The 22,754-nt window shown below is 39.6% G+C and overlaps 1 protein-coding gene across 2 annotated transcripts in view; it reads right to left on the minus strand.

The window, feature by feature from the left end:
• Xrn1 (5'-3' exoribonuclease 1) overlaps positions 1-22,754 on the minus strand; it is a 139,804-nt gene that overhangs the window by 52,017 nt on the left and 65,033 nt on the right. For both annotated transcript variants that reach the window (XM_045136277.1, XM_045136276.1), the window contains exons 21-25: positions 12,647-12,809; positions 8,666-8,779; positions 4,724-4,822; positions 2,167-2,282; positions 1,462-1,608 (exon numbers count right to left, since the gene is read on the minus strand). In XM_045136277.1, coding sequence (XP_044992212.1) covers positions 1,462-1,608; positions 2,167-2,282; positions 4,724-4,822; positions 8,666-8,779; positions 12,647-12,809 — 639 coding nt within the window. The remainder of the gene's footprint in view (positions 1-1,461; positions 1,609-2,166; positions 2,283-4,723; positions 4,823-8,665; positions 8,780-12,646; positions 12,810-22,754) is intronic.

The following is a 22,754-nucleotide window of genomic DNA, read 5'->3' on the forward strand; positions in this document are numbered from 1 at the left end:
TATTTATGGAAGTCATCATTAAAAACGTTTGAAAAACTAGGGCTAGAGAGATGGCTCAGTGGTTAAGGTGCTTGCCTTGAAAGCCTAAGAAACTGGGTTCGATTCTCCAGTACCCATGTAAAGCCAGATGCACAAGGTGGTGCATGCATCTGGGGTTTGTCTGCAGTAGCTAGAGGTCCTGGTATGACCATTCTCTGTCATTCTCTTCCTGCCTTGTTTTCATTTTCTTTCTCAGACAAATAAAATAAAGTTTGAAAACAAATAATTTTCAAAGAGAAGAATGTGGATATAGACTGACATATACAGTTGGAAAATGATATGAGGGCACACAGGGAGAATGTTACTTGAAGATAGAGAATTGGAGTGAAGATTTTATAAGACAAAGAATACACAAAGGAATAAGAAATTTGAGAAAAAGGACCCTAGTGACAATTTTGATTCCAGTCACCAGAATTTGAGACAGTAAGTTTACATTGTTTAAACCACTCAGTTTGTGGTACTTTATTATTTAGAACCCTAGGAAACTAATACAGGTATCCTCAACTATAGGTTAGAAGCCTATGCAATAACAGATCATTAAACTGTGAATCAGAATTGAACATATTACCTATAACCCTTTGTCAGCAAGTAACTCAATTAACAGTTCCTAATAGTTTAGTGAGTAACAGCACTTGCTTAGTGAGCTTAAGGATCTGAGTTTGATCCCCAGTATCTACAAGAAAGGTAGGCATGGATGTGTATGTCTAGAACTCCAGTGCTGGGAGAATCCCTGGTCAGCCAGTCTCGTAACAACACAAACCAACCAACCAACCAACCTGGGGAGCCCCAGTTCAAAGGAGACTCTGTCTCAGGGACGTTAGCCAGAGAGTGATAGAAAAGGACACTACCATCTTCCTCTGACCTCTACACATGTACACCAGGGTGTATGCATCTGCACACACACACAGAGAAAATTAATCAATGGAAATGGTAACATACTTCATAAAAAATAGTAACACAATGTATTGTACATTTTGTTGAAGGAAATTGTTTTTAAAACTTGTATGAGCAAAGTAAAATAAATAGTACATTCCCTAGGCTTGCAGAAATGGCTGAATGGTTAAAGGTGTTTGCTTACAAACCTGCTAGCCAGGGTTCAATTTTCCAGTATTCACATAAAGCCACATGCTCAAAGTGGCGCATTTAAAATTTTTTGCAGTGCCAAGAGGTCCTGGTATACTCATTCTCTCTCATAAATAAGTAAATAAACAAAGTTATAAAAATGTTTTCTTTATTTATTTGAGAGAAAAAAGAGGCAGAGAGAGAGAGAATGGGCATGCTAGGGCCTCTAGCCACTGCAAAAGAACTCCAGACACATGCACCAACACGTGCATCTGGCTTTACATCTCCACCCAGAAAAGTTTTATAAAAATAGTACATCCTAAATTTTAAATGCCATGTGGATGCTTGCTGGGTACTTACCTCTCTAAGTACTCTGCAAGGAGTTGCTCTGCTGCAGATGAATACATCCACTCACTTCCAACTTTCTTAGTATACCCAGGTACTTCCTCATTTTTCTTGTTGAACTTGAGATTTAAACCCACATTTGCTTTATGGTCTCCATGAGGGCTGAGTTTAAACCACATACAAGAGTTTTAAAATTTGTTCAAGCAAAAGCAGTTGTCCTTTTTTCCTTGTTTTGGCAGTGCTGTGGACTGAATCCAGAGCACTGTTCATGTCAGAAAAGCATTCTACCATTGAGCTATACCCCCAACCCCAAATTTTGCTTTGAATTCTTAAAAAAGCTCAATACTGACTGTTCTTCTATATTTGAGGTATGGCTATTCCTAATTCGTAGTAATTAAAAAAACTAGAGGAAAAGTTTCCAAATCTAGGTTAGAAAGTAAATTATGCAATTATGGAAAACTAAAATAACAAAATTCAGGGTAAATACATTATTGAGGTTCACACACACCTTCTGATACCTTTTTTCAAGGTTAGCTACTAAAAATAAAAATTATTTTTGAAACCATCTAAAATAAAACATATGTCATTCAGAAAAACAACCCACCACCTTAAAAAGGAATTCGCAGCAATAGGAGAAAAATAAATATGGAAATATTAAGCATGTAACGTTTATCACTCAATTTTTCTGCCATTTTAAGCATATCTCTAACATAAACTTACTTTCTCCTAGATCCTCTTCCAATAAAAATACTTCCTGTAAACCTTGAAACAAGGTATCCACTCACTCCAAGGCGACTGGCCAACACATATCCTGGGTTGTACTTTATAGAATATTTCTTTAAATATAAAAATGAAAAGGTCAATTACAGAAACACAAGTTGACATGAAGTGTTATTTCTTTACCTTTAAAATGTGGTGACGCTCAAGACAACACTGACCCTTGCATTTTGGCATCTATGAATTCTCATTTAGATTCTACCCCACCCAACACACACCTTTTGTTTATTTATTTATCATTATTACTTTCTAAGAATCTGAAGTCTTGCCTCTTTTTCTCCAGAATTCCCAAGGGTGAAAGGGATTAAACTGTCTCAAAAAATAAATTCTACAATAAGTGCTAAATGGCAAACTCTTCTTGCAAAAATTTTTTAACTGATTTTCATATTTCACGCAAGACTAGCAAGTAACTGAAAAAATAAGGCTTCAATAGCTATTACATTGAATTAAAACATAAGCACATCAAAAGAATAGCTAAATGTAAACTATAGTATTGTATATAGAAATAAAATGTTAAATTTTCACATAATATTATATTATATTAGTTATATGAATGGTTCATAATCATATTTTATACTTATGTATGAATAAAAGGAAATATTCTAACCAATAAAAACTAAATTTCCAGAGATTGCTAAGTGTTTAGATCAACTATCACTATTTTTTTAATCATATCTACAATGATCCCCAAATGGATAACTGTTTTTGGTACCCTGGAATATAAAGTTTCTGTTAAAATATATAAATATGTTAGTAAAGAATGTAACATAGAAACTGGGTATGGCGGTACATGCTACTGGTCCCAGTACTTGGTAAGTAAAGGTAGAAACATAAAGAGTTCAAGGTTACTCATGGGCACTTAAGTGAGTTTGAGGCCAATTTGGGCTGTATGAGACCCTGTTTTAAAACACCATGCAAAAATGAACATGGTTGTTTAACAAGAACATCGTAAGTATCATCATATATCAAATTTAGTAATAATACAACACAAATCAAGTATGCTTTAATTACAAGAAATGCCACTTTTTTCTTTCTTCTTTCTTTCTCTCTTTCTTCCTTAATTTCTTTTTTTAGGTAGGGTCTCACTCTAGCTCACGTTGACCTGAATTCACTATGTAGTCTCAAGGTGCCTTTGAGCTCACAAGGATCCTCCTACCTCTGCCACCTGAGTGCTGGGATTAAAAGCGTGCACTACCACACCCGACATCACAGGCAGGCATGTTAACCCCTAAGTCATCTCTCCAGGCCCCACTTTTCTTGTTTTTTTAAATACTTTACTTATTTGTTTATTTGAGAGGGACATGGGAGGGATATGAATGGGTACATCAGGCCCCTAGCCACTGCAAATGAACTCCAGATGCATGTGCCACCTTGTGCACCTGGCTTTATGCAGGTACTGGGGAACTGAACATGGGTCCTTGGGCTTCACAGGCAAGTGCCTTAACCACCAAGCCATAGCTCCAGTCTAAGAAATGCCACTTTCTAACAAGCAGTTGGAAATGTGTAACAGCAAATTCAATTGATTACTAACATGGGTTTCTCTCATGTCCTGTTTACATAACAGCCATATACATAACTGTCAGGCTCCAGATATCAATAGTGCACTGAGAAATTGTAGTCGATGCTGTAATTAAATATGCAACACAGCAGAAAGTCAGTGAAAAGAGGGGGAAGAGGACATTACACTTGGATGGACAGTGTATTTGACAGTGAGCAGTCTCTTCTGGATACACGAAAGACTAGGGAGGAAAGGACTCAGCACAAAACTTCAGTTCCTTTCTCTAGCAGGTCACACTGTTGGTTTCTTGACTATGCTGTCTAAATTCTCTCTCAAACAGAGACTCGATGGTATAATTTAGAGATTTCTCTGCCTTCCATACATAAAGTTTTCTCATAGTTGTGCTAATACTTAATGCTTTAAGTATGATCACAATTCAAAGCAAACATTATTAATTAATAATGTAATTTCAGTTATTTGAAATGTTTTCCTACAAATTTAATATCCATACTTTTTAAGAAATGGGGATCACTTGGGCACTTCTACATCTAGGCTAAATGAACTTTTCAGAATAAATTTACAGTTTTTAGGAAAGGGATTGAGATAGCATTTCACACTGTAGCTCAGGTTGGCCTGGAACTCAATAATGTAGCCCAGGCAAGCCTTCACAATGCAGAAATTTTCCTGCCCAAACCTCCTAGGTTCTGGTACTACAGGTATGAGTCACTATGCCCATACTCTGCTTCTTTTTTTTTTTTTTTTTGAATCGGGGTCTTACTCTAGCCCAGGCTGACCCACAACTCACTCTGTAGCCCCAGGCTGGCCTCAAACTCATAGCAATTTTCAGACCTCAGTTTCCCAAAAGCTGGGACTAAAGGACTGCACTACCATGCCCAGCTTAACTCATACGTACTCTTAAAATAAAATACTGACATTAATTTGAAGGAGGTAGTACAATATTTTAGCATTTTCAAACAAAACAATACAAACAACTGTACTTACATGCTGGTTCTGTATTAAAGGGTCAAGATTTGGTTCACATGGAATGCTGAAAACCACACGAATCCTTCCTTCTGCAATCACATCACCTGAGTCCTGAACCTTAGGGAAGGGGGTGCAAATAAATGTTTTAGTGTCTTTCACTGTATCTTATTCATTTGTCCACTTACTTGAATGAAACCCTTTCTAAAATTGAGCATGACAATAAAGTTAAATACTGGAAAGTCTTTTGGACTTTATAAGTAGATGTGACAATATTGTAAAATACATCATTTTATTATTTTTTAAAGTTTTTTTGTTTATTTTTTATTTCTTTCAGAGTGACAGACAGAGGGAGAAAGAGGCAGATAGACAGAGAGAGAGAATGGGTGTGCCAGGGCCTCCAGCCACTGCTAATGAACTCTAGTTGCATGTGCCCCCTTGTGCATCTGGCTTACGTGGGTCCTGGAGAATCGAGCCTTGAACCCAGGTCCTTAGGCTTCACAGGCAAGTGCTTAACTGCTAAGCTATCTCTCCAGCCCCATTTTATTACTTAATAACAACTTTTATCATGGTTAATCATATTTTATAAATTAACTTATTTGCAAAATAAGTTAATTTATAAGTTTCTAAACACTTGCAAACATAACAACTATAAAGCACACCTGAAAACATTTGCCTATCATTCACATTATAAAGAATAAAGCTCTAAGGCTGGAGGGATGGCTTAGCAGTTAAGTCGCATGCCTGTGAAGCCTAAGAAGCCAGGTTCAATTCTCCAGGTCTCACATACCCCAGAGGCACATGGTGGCGCATGTGTCTGGAATTCATTTGCAGTGGCTGGAGACCCTGGTGTACCCATTATCACTCTCTCTTTCCCTCTCTCTGTCTCAAATAAATAAATAAAATAGATAAGTAAAATGTTAAAAAAAACAAGGCTTTACATTTGAGTAGTGTATACTATAAACATATAATCATTATTATTATGTTGAATGCTTTTATTTGACATGGGATTTTGGTGTGTGTTCCCAAGCAGGCTTCAAATCTGTAGCATTCCTCTTAGCTTCCTGAGTGCTGGCATCACAAGCATGTGCCACCAGATCTGGCTCATCTGCGTGCTCTAAGGATGTATCAGAGACATGGTGTCCCTTGCCTCCAAATATTTCAGTGTATATTTCTTTATTTTTTTCCCCCCTCTCTAGGTCTCTGTCCAGCCCAAGCTGACCTGGAACTCACTTCATTGATCCAGGCTGTCCTCAAACTCATGATAATCCTACCTCAGCCCTATGAGTGCACTACCACACCCAGCTCAATGTTTCTTTCTAAGAAGAATATTTTATTATAAAACAATTGTATTTAATAGTTAAATATTATTATAGGAATAAACAATTAAGTATAAAAATCTGCATTGATATATTATTTTTACTTAAGCTATTATCTATATTCCAAGTCTGTCAGTTAGTTTAGTAATGTCCTATATAGAATTCATTCACCCTTCTCTAGACTAGCATCAAATCCTGTTTTCAGTTCTTTTGTGTTTGTCTTTCTGGTTTTGGTGGTTTTCTTTTTAAGCTTACTGTTTTTGAGACAAGGTCTTGCTATGAAGCCCAAATAAGCTTCAAATGCACATCCTCCTGGCTCAGCCTACCAAGTGCTATAATTGCATACACCCTCCTCCCTGGCTGTTGTTCCCCCTATCCCAGGCAGGGAGCCAGTCTAGTCCAGGCTAAGTGGAAACTAACTCTGTAGCCCCAGGCATACAATTCTCCCATCCCAGCCTCCAGAGAGCTGGGATTAAAGGCATGTGCCTCCATGCCCAGCTTGATTCATTCTTAAAAGAAAACTATTTACTTATTTATTTATATGAGAGGGAAAGAAGTGAGAGAATGGAGAGAAGGAAGTAATGAGAGGGAGAGAAAGAGAGTGTGTATACATTGGTACACCAGGGCCTCTCACTGTTGCAAACAAAGTCCAAACACATGTGCCACTTTGTGCATCTGGCTCTGCAAGAATACTGGGGAATCAAATCCAGGCCTGCAAGCTTTGTAAGCAAGCACCTTTAAATGCTGAGCTATTTCCCCAGTCCAGATCAGTCATTCTTACCTGACTCAATTGCTATGTTTGTAAAATGTATTTCAACACCAGCATTCTTGGCACATATTTCTCTTTTGTTATCTGGGGACTGAACTCAGGGCATTATGCAAGTGAGGCAAGCACTCTACCACACAGCTACACCTGTAGCCCCACATTTACTTTTGGAATGCTATTATAAACACGAGCCCTTCTCTACTTTTTATTATCACCATGGAATCATGAATTCAGGATTTTCACTGAGGGATTAATGATTTGTTACTGCACTTAATTATTCTGGTGCTCAAATTACTCATTGAGAGACCCTTTAGCTTGGTTTCTTAGTTTCATGACATGTTTCCATCATTCTTTTATTAAATGTTTTTTTGTTTGTGTTTTAGATAGGGTTTCACTCTAGACCAGACTGACCTGGAATTCACTATGTAGTCTCAGGGTGACCTCAAACTCAGATGATTCTCCTACCTGTGCCTCCCGATTGCTGGGATTAAAGGAGTAGGCCACTAGGCCTGGCTTTTTTTTTTTTTTTTTAAATTTTTGTTTTATTTAATTTATTTATTTGCAAGAGGGAGAGGTAAATATATAGAGAGAACAGACACACCAGGGCCTTCAGACCCTGAAAGTACACTCCAGACGCATGCTCCATCTGGTGCATCTGGCTTACGTGGGCCCTGGGGAATTGAACCTGGGTCCTTTGGCTTTGCAGGCAAGGACCTTAACCACTAACCATTCTCCCCAGCCCCCATCATTCTTTTGAACTTTTTTTTTACATTTTTTTAAAAAATTTTTATTTATTCATTTATTTGAGAGCGACAGACACAGACAGAAAGACAGATGGAGGGAGAGAGAGAGAATGGGCGCGCCAGGGCTTCCAGCCTCTGCAAACGAACTCCAGACGCGTGCGCCCCCTTGTGCATCTGGCTAACGTGGGACCTGGGGAACCGAGCCTCGAACCGGGATCCTTAGGCTTCACAGGCGAGTGCTTAACTGCTAAGCCATCTCTCCAGCCCTTTTTTTACATTTTTAAAATAATTTTATTTATTAGATACAGAGGGAAAGAGAGACGGAGGGAGAGAGGGACAGAGAATGGACATGCCAGGGCCTTTAGCCACTGAAAACAAACTCCATACACATGTGCCATGATGTGCATCTGGCTAACGTGTGACCTGGAGAATTGAACCTGAGTCCTTAGGTTTCGAAGGCAAGTGCCTTAAATGCAAAGCCATCTCTCCAGTGCTGAACATGTTTTTTTTTTTTTTTAAAGAGTTTTGGGGCTGGAGGGATGGCTTGGTGGTTAAGGTACTTGCCTGCAAAGCCAAAGGACCTGGGTTCAATTCCCCAGGACCCACATAAGCCAGATGCACAAAGTGGTGGCACATGCATCTGGAGTTCATTTGCAGTGGCTGGAGGTCCTGGAGTGCTCATTCTCTCTATCTCTTTCTCTGTGTGTCATAAATAAATAAATAAAATATTTTTAAAGGAGTTTTATTTATTCTTGATATTTTATTTATTCATTTGAGAGGAGAGAGAGGGCCTCTAGCCATTGCCAATGAACTCCAGATGCATGTGCCACCTTGTGCATCTGGTGTTATGTGGGTACTGGGAAACTAAACCTGGGTTCTTTGGTGCCTTAGCTGCTAAGCTATCTATTTAGTCCACTGAGCACATTTTACTTTCTGGCCCATGATGCACCAGGCTCACCTCATATTTTCCTTGCCACAGACCAAGAATAAGTCATTTTTACTACAAAGGACAAGAGATTTTTTTTCTTATTTTTCCCTTTTGACATTCATTTTATTTTGTACTTAAGGCAAATTAAATAACTATATTAACTTGAACATACAGATAAATTTAATGAGCAACAAAACAGAAACTCACTTCACCAGTGCAGCCATAATAAGGAGTTCCCAGCATAAAGACCATACTTCTAGGAGGAAACAAATCATCCAATGTTTTGATGCTGGAAAAACGAGAGTCGAAAGCCCGGATATCCTACATAAAATGCAACATAAAAGCAAATCATCCCAACCAATATTTCTGTAGACTGTACACCGAGATTATTTCTTATGGAATTATAGCTATGCTGTCTGTAAATGTCAGAAGTCAAATTTTCTATATATTAATGTCAGAATATAAACTATATTGACTTGCATGCCAGGCACTCTTCTTGGTACCTCATACATTTGTTTACTTCAGTTAATTCCCAGCACAACCCTCTGTGGCATAGACTATTACAACTTCACTTTAGTAATGAAGAAAAAATGGCATAAAAGGGGGATAAATCTTGTCTAAGATCACACAAGAGAAGCTACTGCAAGCAGTCTGAGTTATTAATGACTACACTACACAACAACCCTCCAATTCATATGACTAGTTCATAGTTTTTCCTTAACCATGGAGAGGTATTAATTCCCAGTCCCCTCCACCCTATGTACGTCTAAAACAATAAGATAGTTTTAAACCCTACAAATACTTTGTGTTTTTTTTCTTACATACACATGAATAACCAAGTTTGTATTTTAGGAAAAAAGAAAGAAAATCTTAACAATAAATACAATAGAAGATTAATATGTGTGTGGTCTCTTGCTCTTAACACACATTTAGTGTTTTTCTTCTTGTGCTAGAATAAGGACACAATGCAGACATGATGAAACATGGTGAATGACCAAGCGCTCATCCTGAAATGTAGCCACAATGTCCATGTTTGAAGGAGAGCTACAAAACTAGTAGAAATTTCTTTCCTCGTCACAATTTCTTGGATAAAGGATTAATTCCTGCTGTATATAAGCTTAGTAACTCAGCATATGACTTTCTTCTTGTCTTAATAAGTTGAGAATTTCCACTCTTTCACTTAAAGAGACATTTTATTGCTTCTCACTAGCATACCCTAATTGCTAGCACCACTGCCCTTGCGCTTTGGGGTCATAATCTAGTAAAGTGCATGTTACTGATGACATGCCCCATAGTTTTTGTACTGAGAAGCTCTTCAGTGTGCAGTACATACAGTATGGCTACGCTGCACAAAGGATGCTTCCTGTCAAGGTGAGGCAGCATCAGACTCCCGTTCGCTACTCAGAGTGGTGCACGATGTAACACACGAATGACCGGATATTAGTACCTTTCATTAAATATATTTAAGTAATCGGCGTTTGTGTGTGAATGTGGCTAGTGTCTGGAGGTCAGAGAATAACTTTGATGGCATTGGTCCTGGCCTTTCCCTCATTTGTGACAGGGTCTCTTGTTTACTGCATCGCTAGCTGGTCTGCGAGCTTTCTGGGATTACAGAAGCTTTTCAGAGTGCTATGGGGCCACACCAAGGATCTGAACTGAGGTGCTCTCTCTAGCACAGCAAGCACTTTCTCTACTCAGCCATCTACTTGGCAATCCATTGAATATTTTGAGACCTTGATTCACTGCAGGTAACTGAAACTGCAAAATCCAAACCTTGAATAACGGGGAAGTACTTGTACCTTAAAAAAAAAAAAAGTCTCCTTACCATAGCTAAGATTATAATCACAAAGCAAGTTTTTCTTTCTTGCTTTCATTCTTTTTTAAAAAATTCTTTTGTTTATTTTTATTTGTTTATTTGAGAGCAACAGACAGAGAGAGAAAGACGCAGATAGAGAGAGAGAATGGGCACACAGGGCCTCCAGCCACTGCAAACGAACTCCAGACGCATGCACCCCTGTGCAACTGGCTAATGTGGGTCCTGGGGAGTCGAGCCTCAAACCTAGGTCCTTAGGCTTCACAGGCAAGTGCTTAACTACTAAGCCGTCTCTCCAGCCCCCTCACGGTTTTTTGAGACAAGGTCTCAATAAGTAGCCTATGCTGGCCTCAAACTCATGGTCCTCTTGCTTCAGATTCCAAAGTGCTGGGTTTAAAGGTATGAACCTCCATACAAGGTTAAGGCAAGTTAAAATGTTAAAAACACAAGTGTGTAAGTAAGTGATAGAATTTTATTCTAGAAATGAAGTCTTTAAAAAGTACCTAAAAACGAAGTTCCTGACATATACATGCACTGAGTGAGCGTGGAATACTTGTACAGAATAATGTATTTTGTGAATTATATTAAGTAACAATCTCTATTATACTTTGCTAAATGAATCTTTTTATTTATAAATAAATAATGAGAGTGTATACTAGGGATTTAATCTAGTGCTTATATATACTAGGCAAGTGCTCTACCACTGAGCTATGTCTCCAGTCCTCTTATTTTTTTCAAATTTTATGTATTTATTTGAAAGATATAGTGAAATAGGAATGGAGAGAGAGAGAGAGAGAGAGAGAGAGAGAGAGAGAATGGGCATGTCAGGGCCTCTAGGCAGTGCAAACAAACTCCAGATGCATGGTTTATGTGGGTCCTGGGGAAGTAAACCTGGGTCCTTTGGCTTTGCAGGCAAGTGCCTTAACCACTAAGTCATCTCTCCAGCCCCAACCCTCTTATTTTATTTTACTTTATTTTTTCTGAGGTAGGTTCTCACTCTAGCCCAGCCTGACCTAGAATTCACTATGTAGTCCCAAAGTGGCCTTGAACTCTGCAATCCTCCTACCTCTGCTGGGATTAAAGGCATGCACCACTACGCCTGGTCCCAACCCTCTTATTTTTGAGGTAGGGTCTCACTCTAGTGTTGGGAGCCATAGAGCAAAAGCCTCTCCATTTTGCCTGGGCCTGCTCATAAGCTGACTCATTACTCAGAAAGCTGGTCCATCCAGCTTTCTGTTAGTTGCTTCTGGAACCAGTCAGCAGACTGCTTACAGAATCTTATCTTTTGCAAAAGGCCAGTTTATGGTCAGGATGTGAAGCCTGGTGCAGTCAGGATGTTAAGCCAGTTAGGCAAGATTAGATGAACACCTAATTACATCCCCTCTAGGTTTCCTGACAACTCCTTGCCCTGGCCACATCCCTTTCCCCCTACAACCCTATATAAACCTACATGTAAGAATAAACTCTCGAGGCTGTTTCAAACATCTAGCATGGTCTCCTTCTTGTGTCTGTTTGCCTTCTTTCATTCAGGTTAATTTTCACCTCGCTTCATTGTTCGACTCCCCGCTGACTGGGGCACTCTAGCTCAAGCTTATCTAGAACTCATTCTATATCCCAGGCTAGCCTTGAACCCTTGGTGATCCTCTTACCTCAGTCTAATGAGTTCTGGGATTGTGGGCATGAGTCTCAATGCCTGTTTTTCCAGTCCTATTTTTACTTTTTATTTATTTTATTACTTATTTATTTATTTGAGAGCAACAGACACAGAAAGAGGCAGATAGAGAGTGAGAATTGGAGTGCCAGTGCCTCCAGCCACTGCAGACAAACTCCAGATGCACCCCTTGTGCATCTGGCTAACGTGGATCCTGGGGAATCCAGCCTTGATCCAGGGTCCTTAGGCTTCACAGGCAAGTGCTTAACCACTAAGCTATCTCTCCAGCCCAAAAATTTTCTTTATTTATTTTATGAGAGAGAGAGAGAGAAGCAGATAGAATGAATGAGAGAGAATGAATACACCAGGGCCTCCAGCCACTGTAAACGAACTCCAGATACATGTGCCACCTTGTACATTTGGCTTACATGGGTCCTGGGGAATTGAACCTCGGCCCTTATGCTTCACAGGCAAGTGTTTTAACCACTAAGCCGTCTCTTCAGCCTTGTTTTTACTTTATTTTAAGACAAGGTCTTGCTAAGTTATCCAGTTGTCCAGACTGTTCAACTCATTATGTATTCCAGACAGCTGCTGAACCTGTGATCTTCCTACCTTATCCTCCAACTATTTGAGGTCCAAGGTCTGTGCCACACCTTGCTGGCAGTATTTTTTATACAATATGTAACTGTATGTTAAGACAGAATTCAGACTTGATGAGCCTTACCTTAACAACAGTTTGATAAACAAAAGGAAGAACTTGTTTTGACCACTGCTTTTCTAGATGAACTTCACCATTTTGACTTATTTGATATTTACGACCGGTGAGTAACTGGGCATACACAACTGCAGATGTCTCATTTATTACTATTCCTTTTCTTCTTAGGTAGCTAAAATAATAAAAAGAAACACATGTATGAAGACATATACATATTTATATTTTTCTAGGTGATAATCATCATCCAAACCATCTCATAAGCAAACTTCATGCCAAGTAAGTATGTTAGCAGCTCTGTACACCCAAGACTTTTATTTATAATTCTCCCACTGCCAATATTTTAAAATAAAAAGCAGAGAGCTGTAAACATTTCAGGAGGTGGGGAAATGGCTCAATAGTTGAAGGTGCTTACTTGCTATGTCTGCTGGCCCGGGTTCAACTTCCAAGCCACCTACATAAGCTAGACACAAAAAGTGACACAAGCATCTGGTGATTCTTTGCAGCAGCAAAAGGTCCTACTTACCACCCCCAACACAAATACATTCTCCAGAACTTCACATATCCTAGAAAGGCTACTTAGTACATAAAAAGTGAACATTAGCCAGGCATGGCGGTCCACGCCTTTTATCTAAACACTCAGGAGGCAGAAGTAGAGGATCACCTTGAGTTCAAGGCCACCCTGAGACTACATAGTGAATTCCAGGTCAGCCTGGAATACAGTGAAACTCTACCTCAAAAAAAAATCAAATGTTGGTGAAAATGTTAGAAAATTGAGAAATATAGATTGTAGCAGGTTTTTTATTTTAATTTTATTTATTTATTTACAAGCAGAATGATACAGAAGAGAGCAGACAGACAGAGAGAGAGAGAGAGCAAGTGGAAAAAGAAAGAAAAACTGCGCATGCTAGGCCCTCTAGCTCCTGCAAACGAAGTCCAAATGCATGCGCCACTTTGTGTATCTAGCTTTATGTGGGTACTGGTGGGTCAAACCTGGGTTGTTAGGCTGGGCAGGCAAGTGCCTTAACCACTGAACAATCTCTCCAGCCCTTCATTGTAGTTTTGAAGCTGTACACCTGCTGAGGAAAGCCAGTGGAAGTTTCTCATATTCAATACAGCATCACTAGATGACCAAAATATTCTACATCTGAAGTATATGGTACTCCAAAGTGAAAATAAACACTCACTCAAGTACTGATAAATGAATCCTTGCTTCTTAATAGCCAAAAAGTAGAAACACCTAAGTGTTCATCAGTGGAAAAATGGATATGCTGCAGACATACAGGGGGATACTATTCCGCTATAAGAAGTGTTAACATAGGCTATAAATGTATATGGACCTCAAAAGCACATGTGCAGTGGTTTGAATTTAAAATGTTCCCCATAGACTTGTGTGTCTGAACACTTTAGTTCCCTATTGGTGGCAATGTTTTGGAAAGTTGTGTTTGTTTAGGAAGTGGACACTGGGTGGAGCATGTGGATCATGGGAGGGGGCAGCTAGCCTTGAGGTTTGTTACAATGGCCCCACATTTTGTACTCTCTCTGCTTCCTGCCTGTTGATGTAACCAATAGCTCCCCACTAGTACCATGCTATCCCCACAATGGAGTCTACCCTCTGGAACTGTAAGCCAAAATAAAGTCCTTCCATAGTGGCTTCTGGTAAAGTATTTGTTCACAGCAATGAGAAAATAACTGATACAAGATGTTAGGTAGAAACAGGCATGGTGTCGCACATCTTTAATCCCAGCATTTTGGGAGGCAGAGGTAGGAGGATTGCCATGTGTACAAGGCCACCTTGAGATTACACAGTGAATTTCAGGTCAGCCTGAGCTGGAGTGAGACTCTACCTTGAAAACAAAACACACACACACACATGCTGATAAGTAGAAAAAAAAAACCACCTAGGTTTAAAAGATCACATATCATATGATCCTGTATGTACGAAAGCATCCAGAACAGGTAAAGACAGAAAACATTCAGTGGGCCCTTTAAATCTAATTCAGGACTTTGCAAATGACTGCCTGGGGACAAATCCAGACCATCTCCTGTTGTTTCAAATAAACTGTATTGGATTACCATCATTATTTACCTACTCTCCACAGCTGCTTTGGGGTTACAATGGCAGAGTTGAGTAGTTGTTATAGACGTGGTAAAGTCTACAAAGGCTAAAATATTTGCTACTTGGTCTTTCAAATTCCAAACACATGTGCCACCTTTTGCATCTGGCTTTCTGTGAGTACTGGGGAATTGAACCTGGGTCCTTAGGCTTTGCAGGCAAGTGCCTTAACTGCTAAGCCATCTCTCCATCCATTAACTTATTTTTTAATGTGTGCATGCAGGTACAAGTGTTTGCATATATGTGTGGAGGCCAGAGGATAACATCAAGTATTGTTCTACAGAAACACCATCCACCTTTTTTGACACACGGTTTCTAATTGGTCTGGAGTTTGCCAATTGTTCTGGCCGGTAAGTATCAGAAATCCACCTGTCTTCACCTCCTCAGTATTGTAAATAGAAGAGTGGACCACCATGTCCTACATTTTTGCTTGCATTCTGGGGGTGGAACTTAGGTTCTCATGCATGCAAGTCTGGCATTTTACTTAGGAAGTGCCTCTAGGACTGGAGGGATTGCTTAGTGGTTAAGTTGCTTGTCTGCAAAGCTAAACAACACAGGTTTGATTCCACAGGGACCATATAAATCAGATGCACAAGGTGGCAGTTGTGTCTGGAGTTTGTTTCCAGTGGCTGGAGGCCGCAGTGTATGTACTATTCTCTCTCTCTCCCTATAAAAAAATTTAAAAAATAATAAAAGAACTTTATATATACATGTCATCCTCTCCTACATAGTGAGTTCAAGGCCAGGCTAACATACATGGCATCTTGTCTCAAAATTCAAGAATAGGGTGCTGGGTATGGTGGCTCACACCTGCAATCCCAGAATTCAGGAGGGAGAGGGCAGGAGGATTGCCACAAGTTTGAAGCTTGTCTGGTCCACATGGTTAGTAAGCAGCCAGCCTGGTTATAGAGTGATACCTTTTCTCAAAAACAAAACAAAACAAAACAAAAAACAAACAAAACACCTGGGTAAATGGCTCAGTGGGTAAGTGTGCTTTCTGTGCCCGCATGAGGACCTGAGATACCCTAAGTCTGCCTGAGGTTAAATCTCCAGATCCCACATAAACAGCTGGATATGGCCATGTGTACCTATAACCATTGTCCAGCAGAGGAACATAGACCTGAGAACTGACCAAGCCCCATAATCTCTGCACAAAAAGACCATGGCTTAAAACAAGATCAGGCAGATGATAAATTAAGTGGGACAACCAATGTCCTCTGCAAGTGACAGTATGGGGTGTCACAAGGGTACATACATATGCATAAACCACACACACAAACATAAAATTTTTAAAATTTAGGTATAGCAAATATATGATTATGATGAATATATATTTTGTGAATATGTGTGCACATATATATATGTGTGCATTGTTTAGTTAAATTTTAGAATCTGCCTGTGTTTTGTTCCACTCAGCCTACTTGAATACTCTCATAGCGGGCAAACCCAACACCTAGGGTCACTTTTGTAGATACTCTGAGAGTCTTGAGAGCCACACCTAGCACCTTAAGCTCCTACCCTGAAGATATATAACATCAGATTGATTGATTTTTAATTTTTTTTGTTTATTTTTATTTATTTATTTGAGAGTGACAGACAAGAGAGAGAAAGAAGCAGATAGAGAGAGAGGGAGAATGGGTGTGCCAGGGCCTGCAGCCACTGCAAACGAACTCCAGACACGTGCAGCCCCTTGTGCATCTGGCTAACATGGGTCCTGGGGAATCGAGCCTTGAACTGGGGTCCTCAGGCTTCATAGGCAAGTACTTAACCACTAAGCCATCTTTCCAGCCCATGATTGATATACTTAATAATACTTCAGCTAACCAGAAAATCCAAGCATTAAATTAATCCAAGATGCAAAAATATATACATTATAACACAAGAAATACCAAAAAACAAGATAATATAAATGCAACAAAAAGTATTAATGCATCAGAAATGACCTCCAGAGAATAAGTTAGAGGAAATGCCTGAGAAAGATTTCAAAAGGATGATTATAAATATGCTCAAAGAAGTCAAAGAGGAAATCAAAGGAATCAAAGAGGAAGTCAAAGAAATCAAAGATGACACTGCAAACCAATTTAATGAAATAAAGAGGGCAATAAAAGGCATAAATAATGGCCAGGAGGTGATGTCCGCCCTCTGCTTGTGCAATCGTTTTCCCTGCCATCATGGAGCTTCCTCTTGAGTCTGTAAGCCAAAATAAACCGTTCCCTCCACCCCCCCCCAAAAAAGGCATAAATAAGGAAATAGAAATAGTAAAGAAAAACCAGTCAGAATTACTAGCAATGAAGAACACAGTCAATGAAATTAAAAAACAAAACAAACAAACAAAAAAACTGTAGAAAATCTCACCAGTAGAATGGATGAAGGAGAGGACAGAATATCTAAACTAGAAGACCAGGTAGTAGATCTAATCCAGTCCAACAAAGAGAAAGACAAACTAATAGGAAAGTATGAATGGGAATTTCAAGATATTTGGGACACTATGAGAAGATCAAACATAAGAATTCAAGGTACAGTAGAAAGAGAAGAATTTCACTCCAAAGGCTTAGTAGGCTTTTTCAACAAAATCATAGAATAAAACTTCCCCCAAATTGGGAAATAGGTGCCAATGCAGATATAGGAATCCTTTTAGAACACCAAACAGACAAAACCGGGAAAGAACCTCTCCTCACCATATTATAATTAAATTACTAAGCATACAAACCAAAGAAAATATATTGAAAGCAGTTAGAGAGAAAAATCAAGTTACCCACAAAGGCAAGCCCATGAGGATCACAGCAGACTACTCAATACAAAGTTTAAAAGCCAGAAAGGGGGCTGGAGAGATGGCTTAGCAGTTAAGCACTTGCGTGCGTGGCCTAAGGACTCTGGTTCAAGGCTTGATTCCCCAGGACCCACGTTAGCCAGATGCACAAGGGGATGGATGCACGTGGCTAGAGTTCATTTGCAGGGGCTGTAAGCCCTTGCACGCCCATTCTTGCTCTCTATCTGCCTCTTTCTCTGTTCTGTCGCTCTCAAATAAATAAATAAAAACAAAAAGAAAAGTTTAACAAAACATTTAAAAGCCACAAAGGCTTGTAGTGATGTATTCCAAGTTCTGAAAGAGAACAACTGTCAACTAAGATTACTTTATCCTGCAAACCTATCCATTTATTTATTTATTGTTTTTTGAGGTAGGGTCTCACTCTGGCCCAGGCTGACCTGGAATTCACTATGTAGTCTCAGGGTGGCCTTGTACTCACAGCAATCCTCCTAACCTCTGCCTCCCGAGTGCTGGGATTAAAGGCATGCACCACCACGCCCGGCTTAAAGCTATCCATTTAAATAGATGGAGAGGGCTGGAGAGATTGCCTAGTGGTTAAGCGCTTGCGTATGAAGCCTAAGGACCCCGGTTCGAGGCTCCCTTCCCCAGGACCCACGTTAGCCAGCTGCACAAGGGGGCACAAGCATCTGGAGTTCATTTGCAGTGGCTGGAGGCCCTGGTGTGCCCATTGTCACTCTCTCTCTATCTGCCTCTTTCTCTGTCTGTTGCTCTCAAATAAATAAATAAAAAATTTTAAATAGATGGAGAAATAAGGACATTCCACAACAAAAGCAGGCTAAAGAAATACTGGAAGACAAAACCAGCTCTACAAAAAATACTTGAAAGAATCCTCCATGCTAAAGAGAAAGAAAAGCACACATATATAAGGAACCTGGAAAAAGCAAGCCATACTCAAATACTAGTTAATACAAGAAAGCAAAGGTAAAACCAGAAGAACTACAAAAAAAAAAAAAAAATGGCAAAAATAAACACACACTTTTCAATAATATCTCTTTAATATCAACGGCCTCAATGCCCCAACCAAAAGACAGGTTTTCAGACTGGTTTAAAAAGCAGGATCCTTCAATATGTTGCCTCCAAGAAACTCACCTTTCTACAAAGGATGGTCACTCTTTTAGGGTGAGAGGCTGGAAAAAGGTGTTTCAAGCAAATGGGACTAGAAAGCAGGGGTTGCTATCCTAATATCTGACAAAGTAGACTTCAGTCCAACATTACTTAAGAAAGATAAGGAAGGTCACTTTATATTGATTAAAGGCAAACTCCAACAGGAGGACATTATAATTCTAAACATATATGCACCTAACATGGGGGCTCCCAACTTCATCAAACAAATGCTATTAAAACTAAGGTCACAGATAACACCAAACACAGTGGTAATGGAGGACTTCAACACCCCACTCACATCAATTGACAGATCATCCAGGCAAAAAATAAACAGAGAGGCATCTGGACTAAATGAGGTCATAGAAGAAATGGACCTAACAGATATCTATAGGACATTTCATCCAAATGCTACAGAATATACATTCTTTTAGATCAACAGAACAGAATAGAGGACCAAATGTAAGTCTGGGTAGCTATGGCCACCTGATATTCGACAAAAATGCCAAAAATACTCATTAGAGAAACGAAAGCCTCTTCAGCAATGGTGCTGGGAAAACTAGATATGTATCTGTAGGAGGATGAAAATAGTTTCTTCTTTCTCTCCATGCACAAGAATTAAGTCCAAATGGATTAAAGACCTTAACATCAGACCTGAAACTCTGAAACTGCTAGAAGAAAAAGTAAGGGAAACCCTTCATATATTGGTCTTGGCAAAGATTTTCTGAATATAACCCCAATTGCTCAGGCAATAAAAGTGCAGATTAACCGCTGGGACCTCGTGAAATTACAAAGATTTTGTACTAGAAAGGACACTGTGAATAAAGCAAAGAGGCAACCTACAGAATGGGAAAAAAATCTTTGCCAGCTATACATCTGATAGAGGATTAATATCTAGGATATACAAAGTACTCAAAAAATTAAATAATAAGAAATCAAACAAGCCAATTAAAAATGGGCTATGGAACTAAATAGAGAGTTTTCAAAAGAAGAAATACGGATGGCATATAAGCATCTGAAAAAATGTTCTACATCCCTAGTCATCAGGGAAATGCAGATTGAAACTACATTGAGATTCCATCTCATTCCTGTTAGATTGGCCACCATCATGAAAACAAATGGCCATAAATGCTGGTGAGGATATGGAAAAAGAGGAACCCTTCTACACTGTTGGTGGGAATGCAATCTGGTCCAGCCATTGTGGAAATCAGTGTGGAGGTTCCTACGACAGCTAAAAATAGATCTACCATATGACCCAGCTATAGCACTTCTAGGCATATAGCCTAAGGACTCATCTCATTACCTTAGAGATACTTGCTCAACCATGCTTATTGCTGTTCAATTTACAATAGCTGGGAAATGGAACCAGTCTAGGTGTCCCTCAACTGATGAGTGGATAATGAAGATATGGCACATTTATACAATGAAGTTCTACTCAGCGGAAAGTTTCCATTAAGCAGGGTGTAGAGGCACAAGCCTTTAATCCTACCACTCAGGAGGCAGAGGTAGAAGGATCACTGTGTGTTCGAGGCCACCCTGAGATTACATAGTGAATTCCAGATCAGCCTGGACTAGAGGGAGACTACCTTGAGAAACCAAAAAAAGAAAAAAAAGTTTCCATTAAAACACAAACCTCTTAATGACCCACCAAAGGTTAATGGTAAGACCCTATTGCTGAAGACACCATACACAGTTGAAATGTAACATGGAGTGACATGGCTGGAAGCTGGAAGACAGTCAGTCCCCAGACAGTGCGTCTAGTGCCAGAAGATACTACATGAGTGACTGGGGGAAAATGACCAGTATCTGTCCAAGCAACTCATGGTCTAACCTACTTAGCAGCAAATAACCTGACGTGATGCTCACACAAGTTCAATAGTGGCACACAGCCATGGTGGGAAACCAGCTGCTCTTGATTTGGCTAACTGATCTCCTCAGTGCAATGGAACCCATAGCTGAAGCTGGGAAACAAGTCAGAATCATATCCAAAGATGAGCTTGCTCTCCATTATCAAGTTCCCACCTACAAAAGGGCTTACACCTATTAAATTCTCTCTCTAAAAAGAAATAGTTATCCTATTTACCTGGTGCTAACTTTACTCTCTGTTGGAGAATTTGCTTCTTTTTCAGATAGATGCAGATCCTAAGGAGAGAACCATCCCATCGTACCTCAGAAGGGCCCTAGCTGAAACTAAGAGTAAATGGGGAAACAAGCAAAAGTGCTATTTGCTTGGTGAACCTGGTACCAGCACAAGGGTGAAGGAGATAGACACAGAGAACAATCAACTCCTACCAAACCAGATATCCAGAGACACAGAGGCTCCCAAGACCTCATCACTGAAGCAGACCTAAAATGAACCCAACATGGCTCAGGGAAATCTGTGGAAGAGAGGGCGGAAAGAATGTCAGAGCCACACATTGGGTCATGATACATGAAGACATTGCTTCCTACCCATAACTGATGGCTAACCCCACAATACATGACCCATATTCCCCAACTAGGAGGGTCCCTGCAGACGGGGGAGGACATAGAGGAGGCTAACAATGGTACCAACTTGACTGTATTCACTGAGTACAAAACTATTAAAAAAATAAATAAAAATCAAACACACCAAAAACCCCACAAACCTCTTAATAGGTTATACTTTTAAAGTCTCAAGTGACTTGCAGATTTTTGTTCCCATAATTTTGCTTTTAATTCTCCAGGGTAAGAACTCCCTTGTAGTTTTAATTCTTTCTTTCTTTCTTTCTTTCTTTCTTTCTTTCTTTCTTTCTTTCTTTCTTTCTTTCTTTCCTTCCTTCCTTCCTTCCTTCCTTCCTTCCTTCCTTCCTTCCTTCTTTCTTTCCATTTGTGTTGATGGGTGTGTGGAACATGTGTGGTGTGGTGTCAGAGGTGATATGTGTGGCATATGCATGTGTTCAGATACATATGCCCTATGTGTGCACGTATGGAAGGCAGAGGAGAATGTAAGATGCCCTCCACTACTGCTCATCCGTTTACTTCCTTGAGATGAAATCTCTCCTCTCTGCCATTTTCTTGGTCAGCAAGCATCAGGACTTGAGTATGTGGCTATACCGAACTTTTTTTTCACATGAATACTGGAGAACTGGACCAGGAATGTGTGTATCAGGCCCATATCAAAGACAAGACCTAACATTCAACAAAAGGGTAAACAGAAGAGCCATGGTTGCAAAGCACTAGAATTGTGCTCTTCTGTGAAACAGCATGCACTCCCACCAACTCCAGTTCTTTTCTGCCGTTATTGCTCCCTACCCTTTACTACCATCATTGGTCAAGCCCATCTGGAAGGGAAGAATACACAGAATAAGAGGTCAAGCTTTCTTAGCCACCATCATCGCTAAATGTTTTAAAGAAGGTGACAGTTTCTTCTCTCTCCATTTCTGTTGGTTCCACATAGCAGCTCTGCTTTGGGTACTTCAAACATTGATCTAACTTTACTGACTTATCTTTGAAATACTCTTCTCTTATTGTGTAAAAAGTGTATTTACTTAAATCTCACTTTCGTGGTATCCACAATTAGGTTGCTTCTTCTTCCTTTGTTGGCCCATCTTCAATGTACATTGGTTTTTCTCCTGCCATGGGGACTTCACAGGTAAGCCTTCCCTTATCCTGAAACATATTCTTCTGATGCTTTACCTAACTGCTACACTAGTTTAGTCAACATTTCTTCAGAAAAGTTGTCCTTGTTTAAGGCAAATTCTTCCCTATGTCAAGTGCCTCTATTATAAGGTCTCAGCCACCATTCCTTCAAAGTAATTATACTGCCCTTTGATCATGAATCACATGTTGAAGGATCTTCCATCAATAAGACACTTTCACGTTTTTTAGAAGTATCTTAAAAAAATTATTTTAGTTTTGTGTGTGTGTATGTGTGTTTTTGTCCACATGTGTGCATGTGCACATGTCAGGGCCTCTTGCCAGTGCAAACAAATGAATGCCACACACTTGAGCCACTTTTTGCACCTGGCTTATTTGGGTTGCTTGTGAATTAAACCTAGGCTTGCAGGCTTTGTAAGCATGTACCTTTAATCGCTGAGTCATCTTCCCTGCTC

The sequence above is a fragment of the Jaculus jaculus genome, chromosome 17, assembly GCF_020740685.1.
Source record: "Jaculus jaculus isolate mJacJac1 chromosome 17, mJacJac1.mat.Y.cur, whole genome shotgun sequence".
Classification (NCBI taxonomy): Eukaryota; Metazoa; Chordata; class Mammalia; order Rodentia; family Dipodidae; genus Jaculus; species Jaculus jaculus.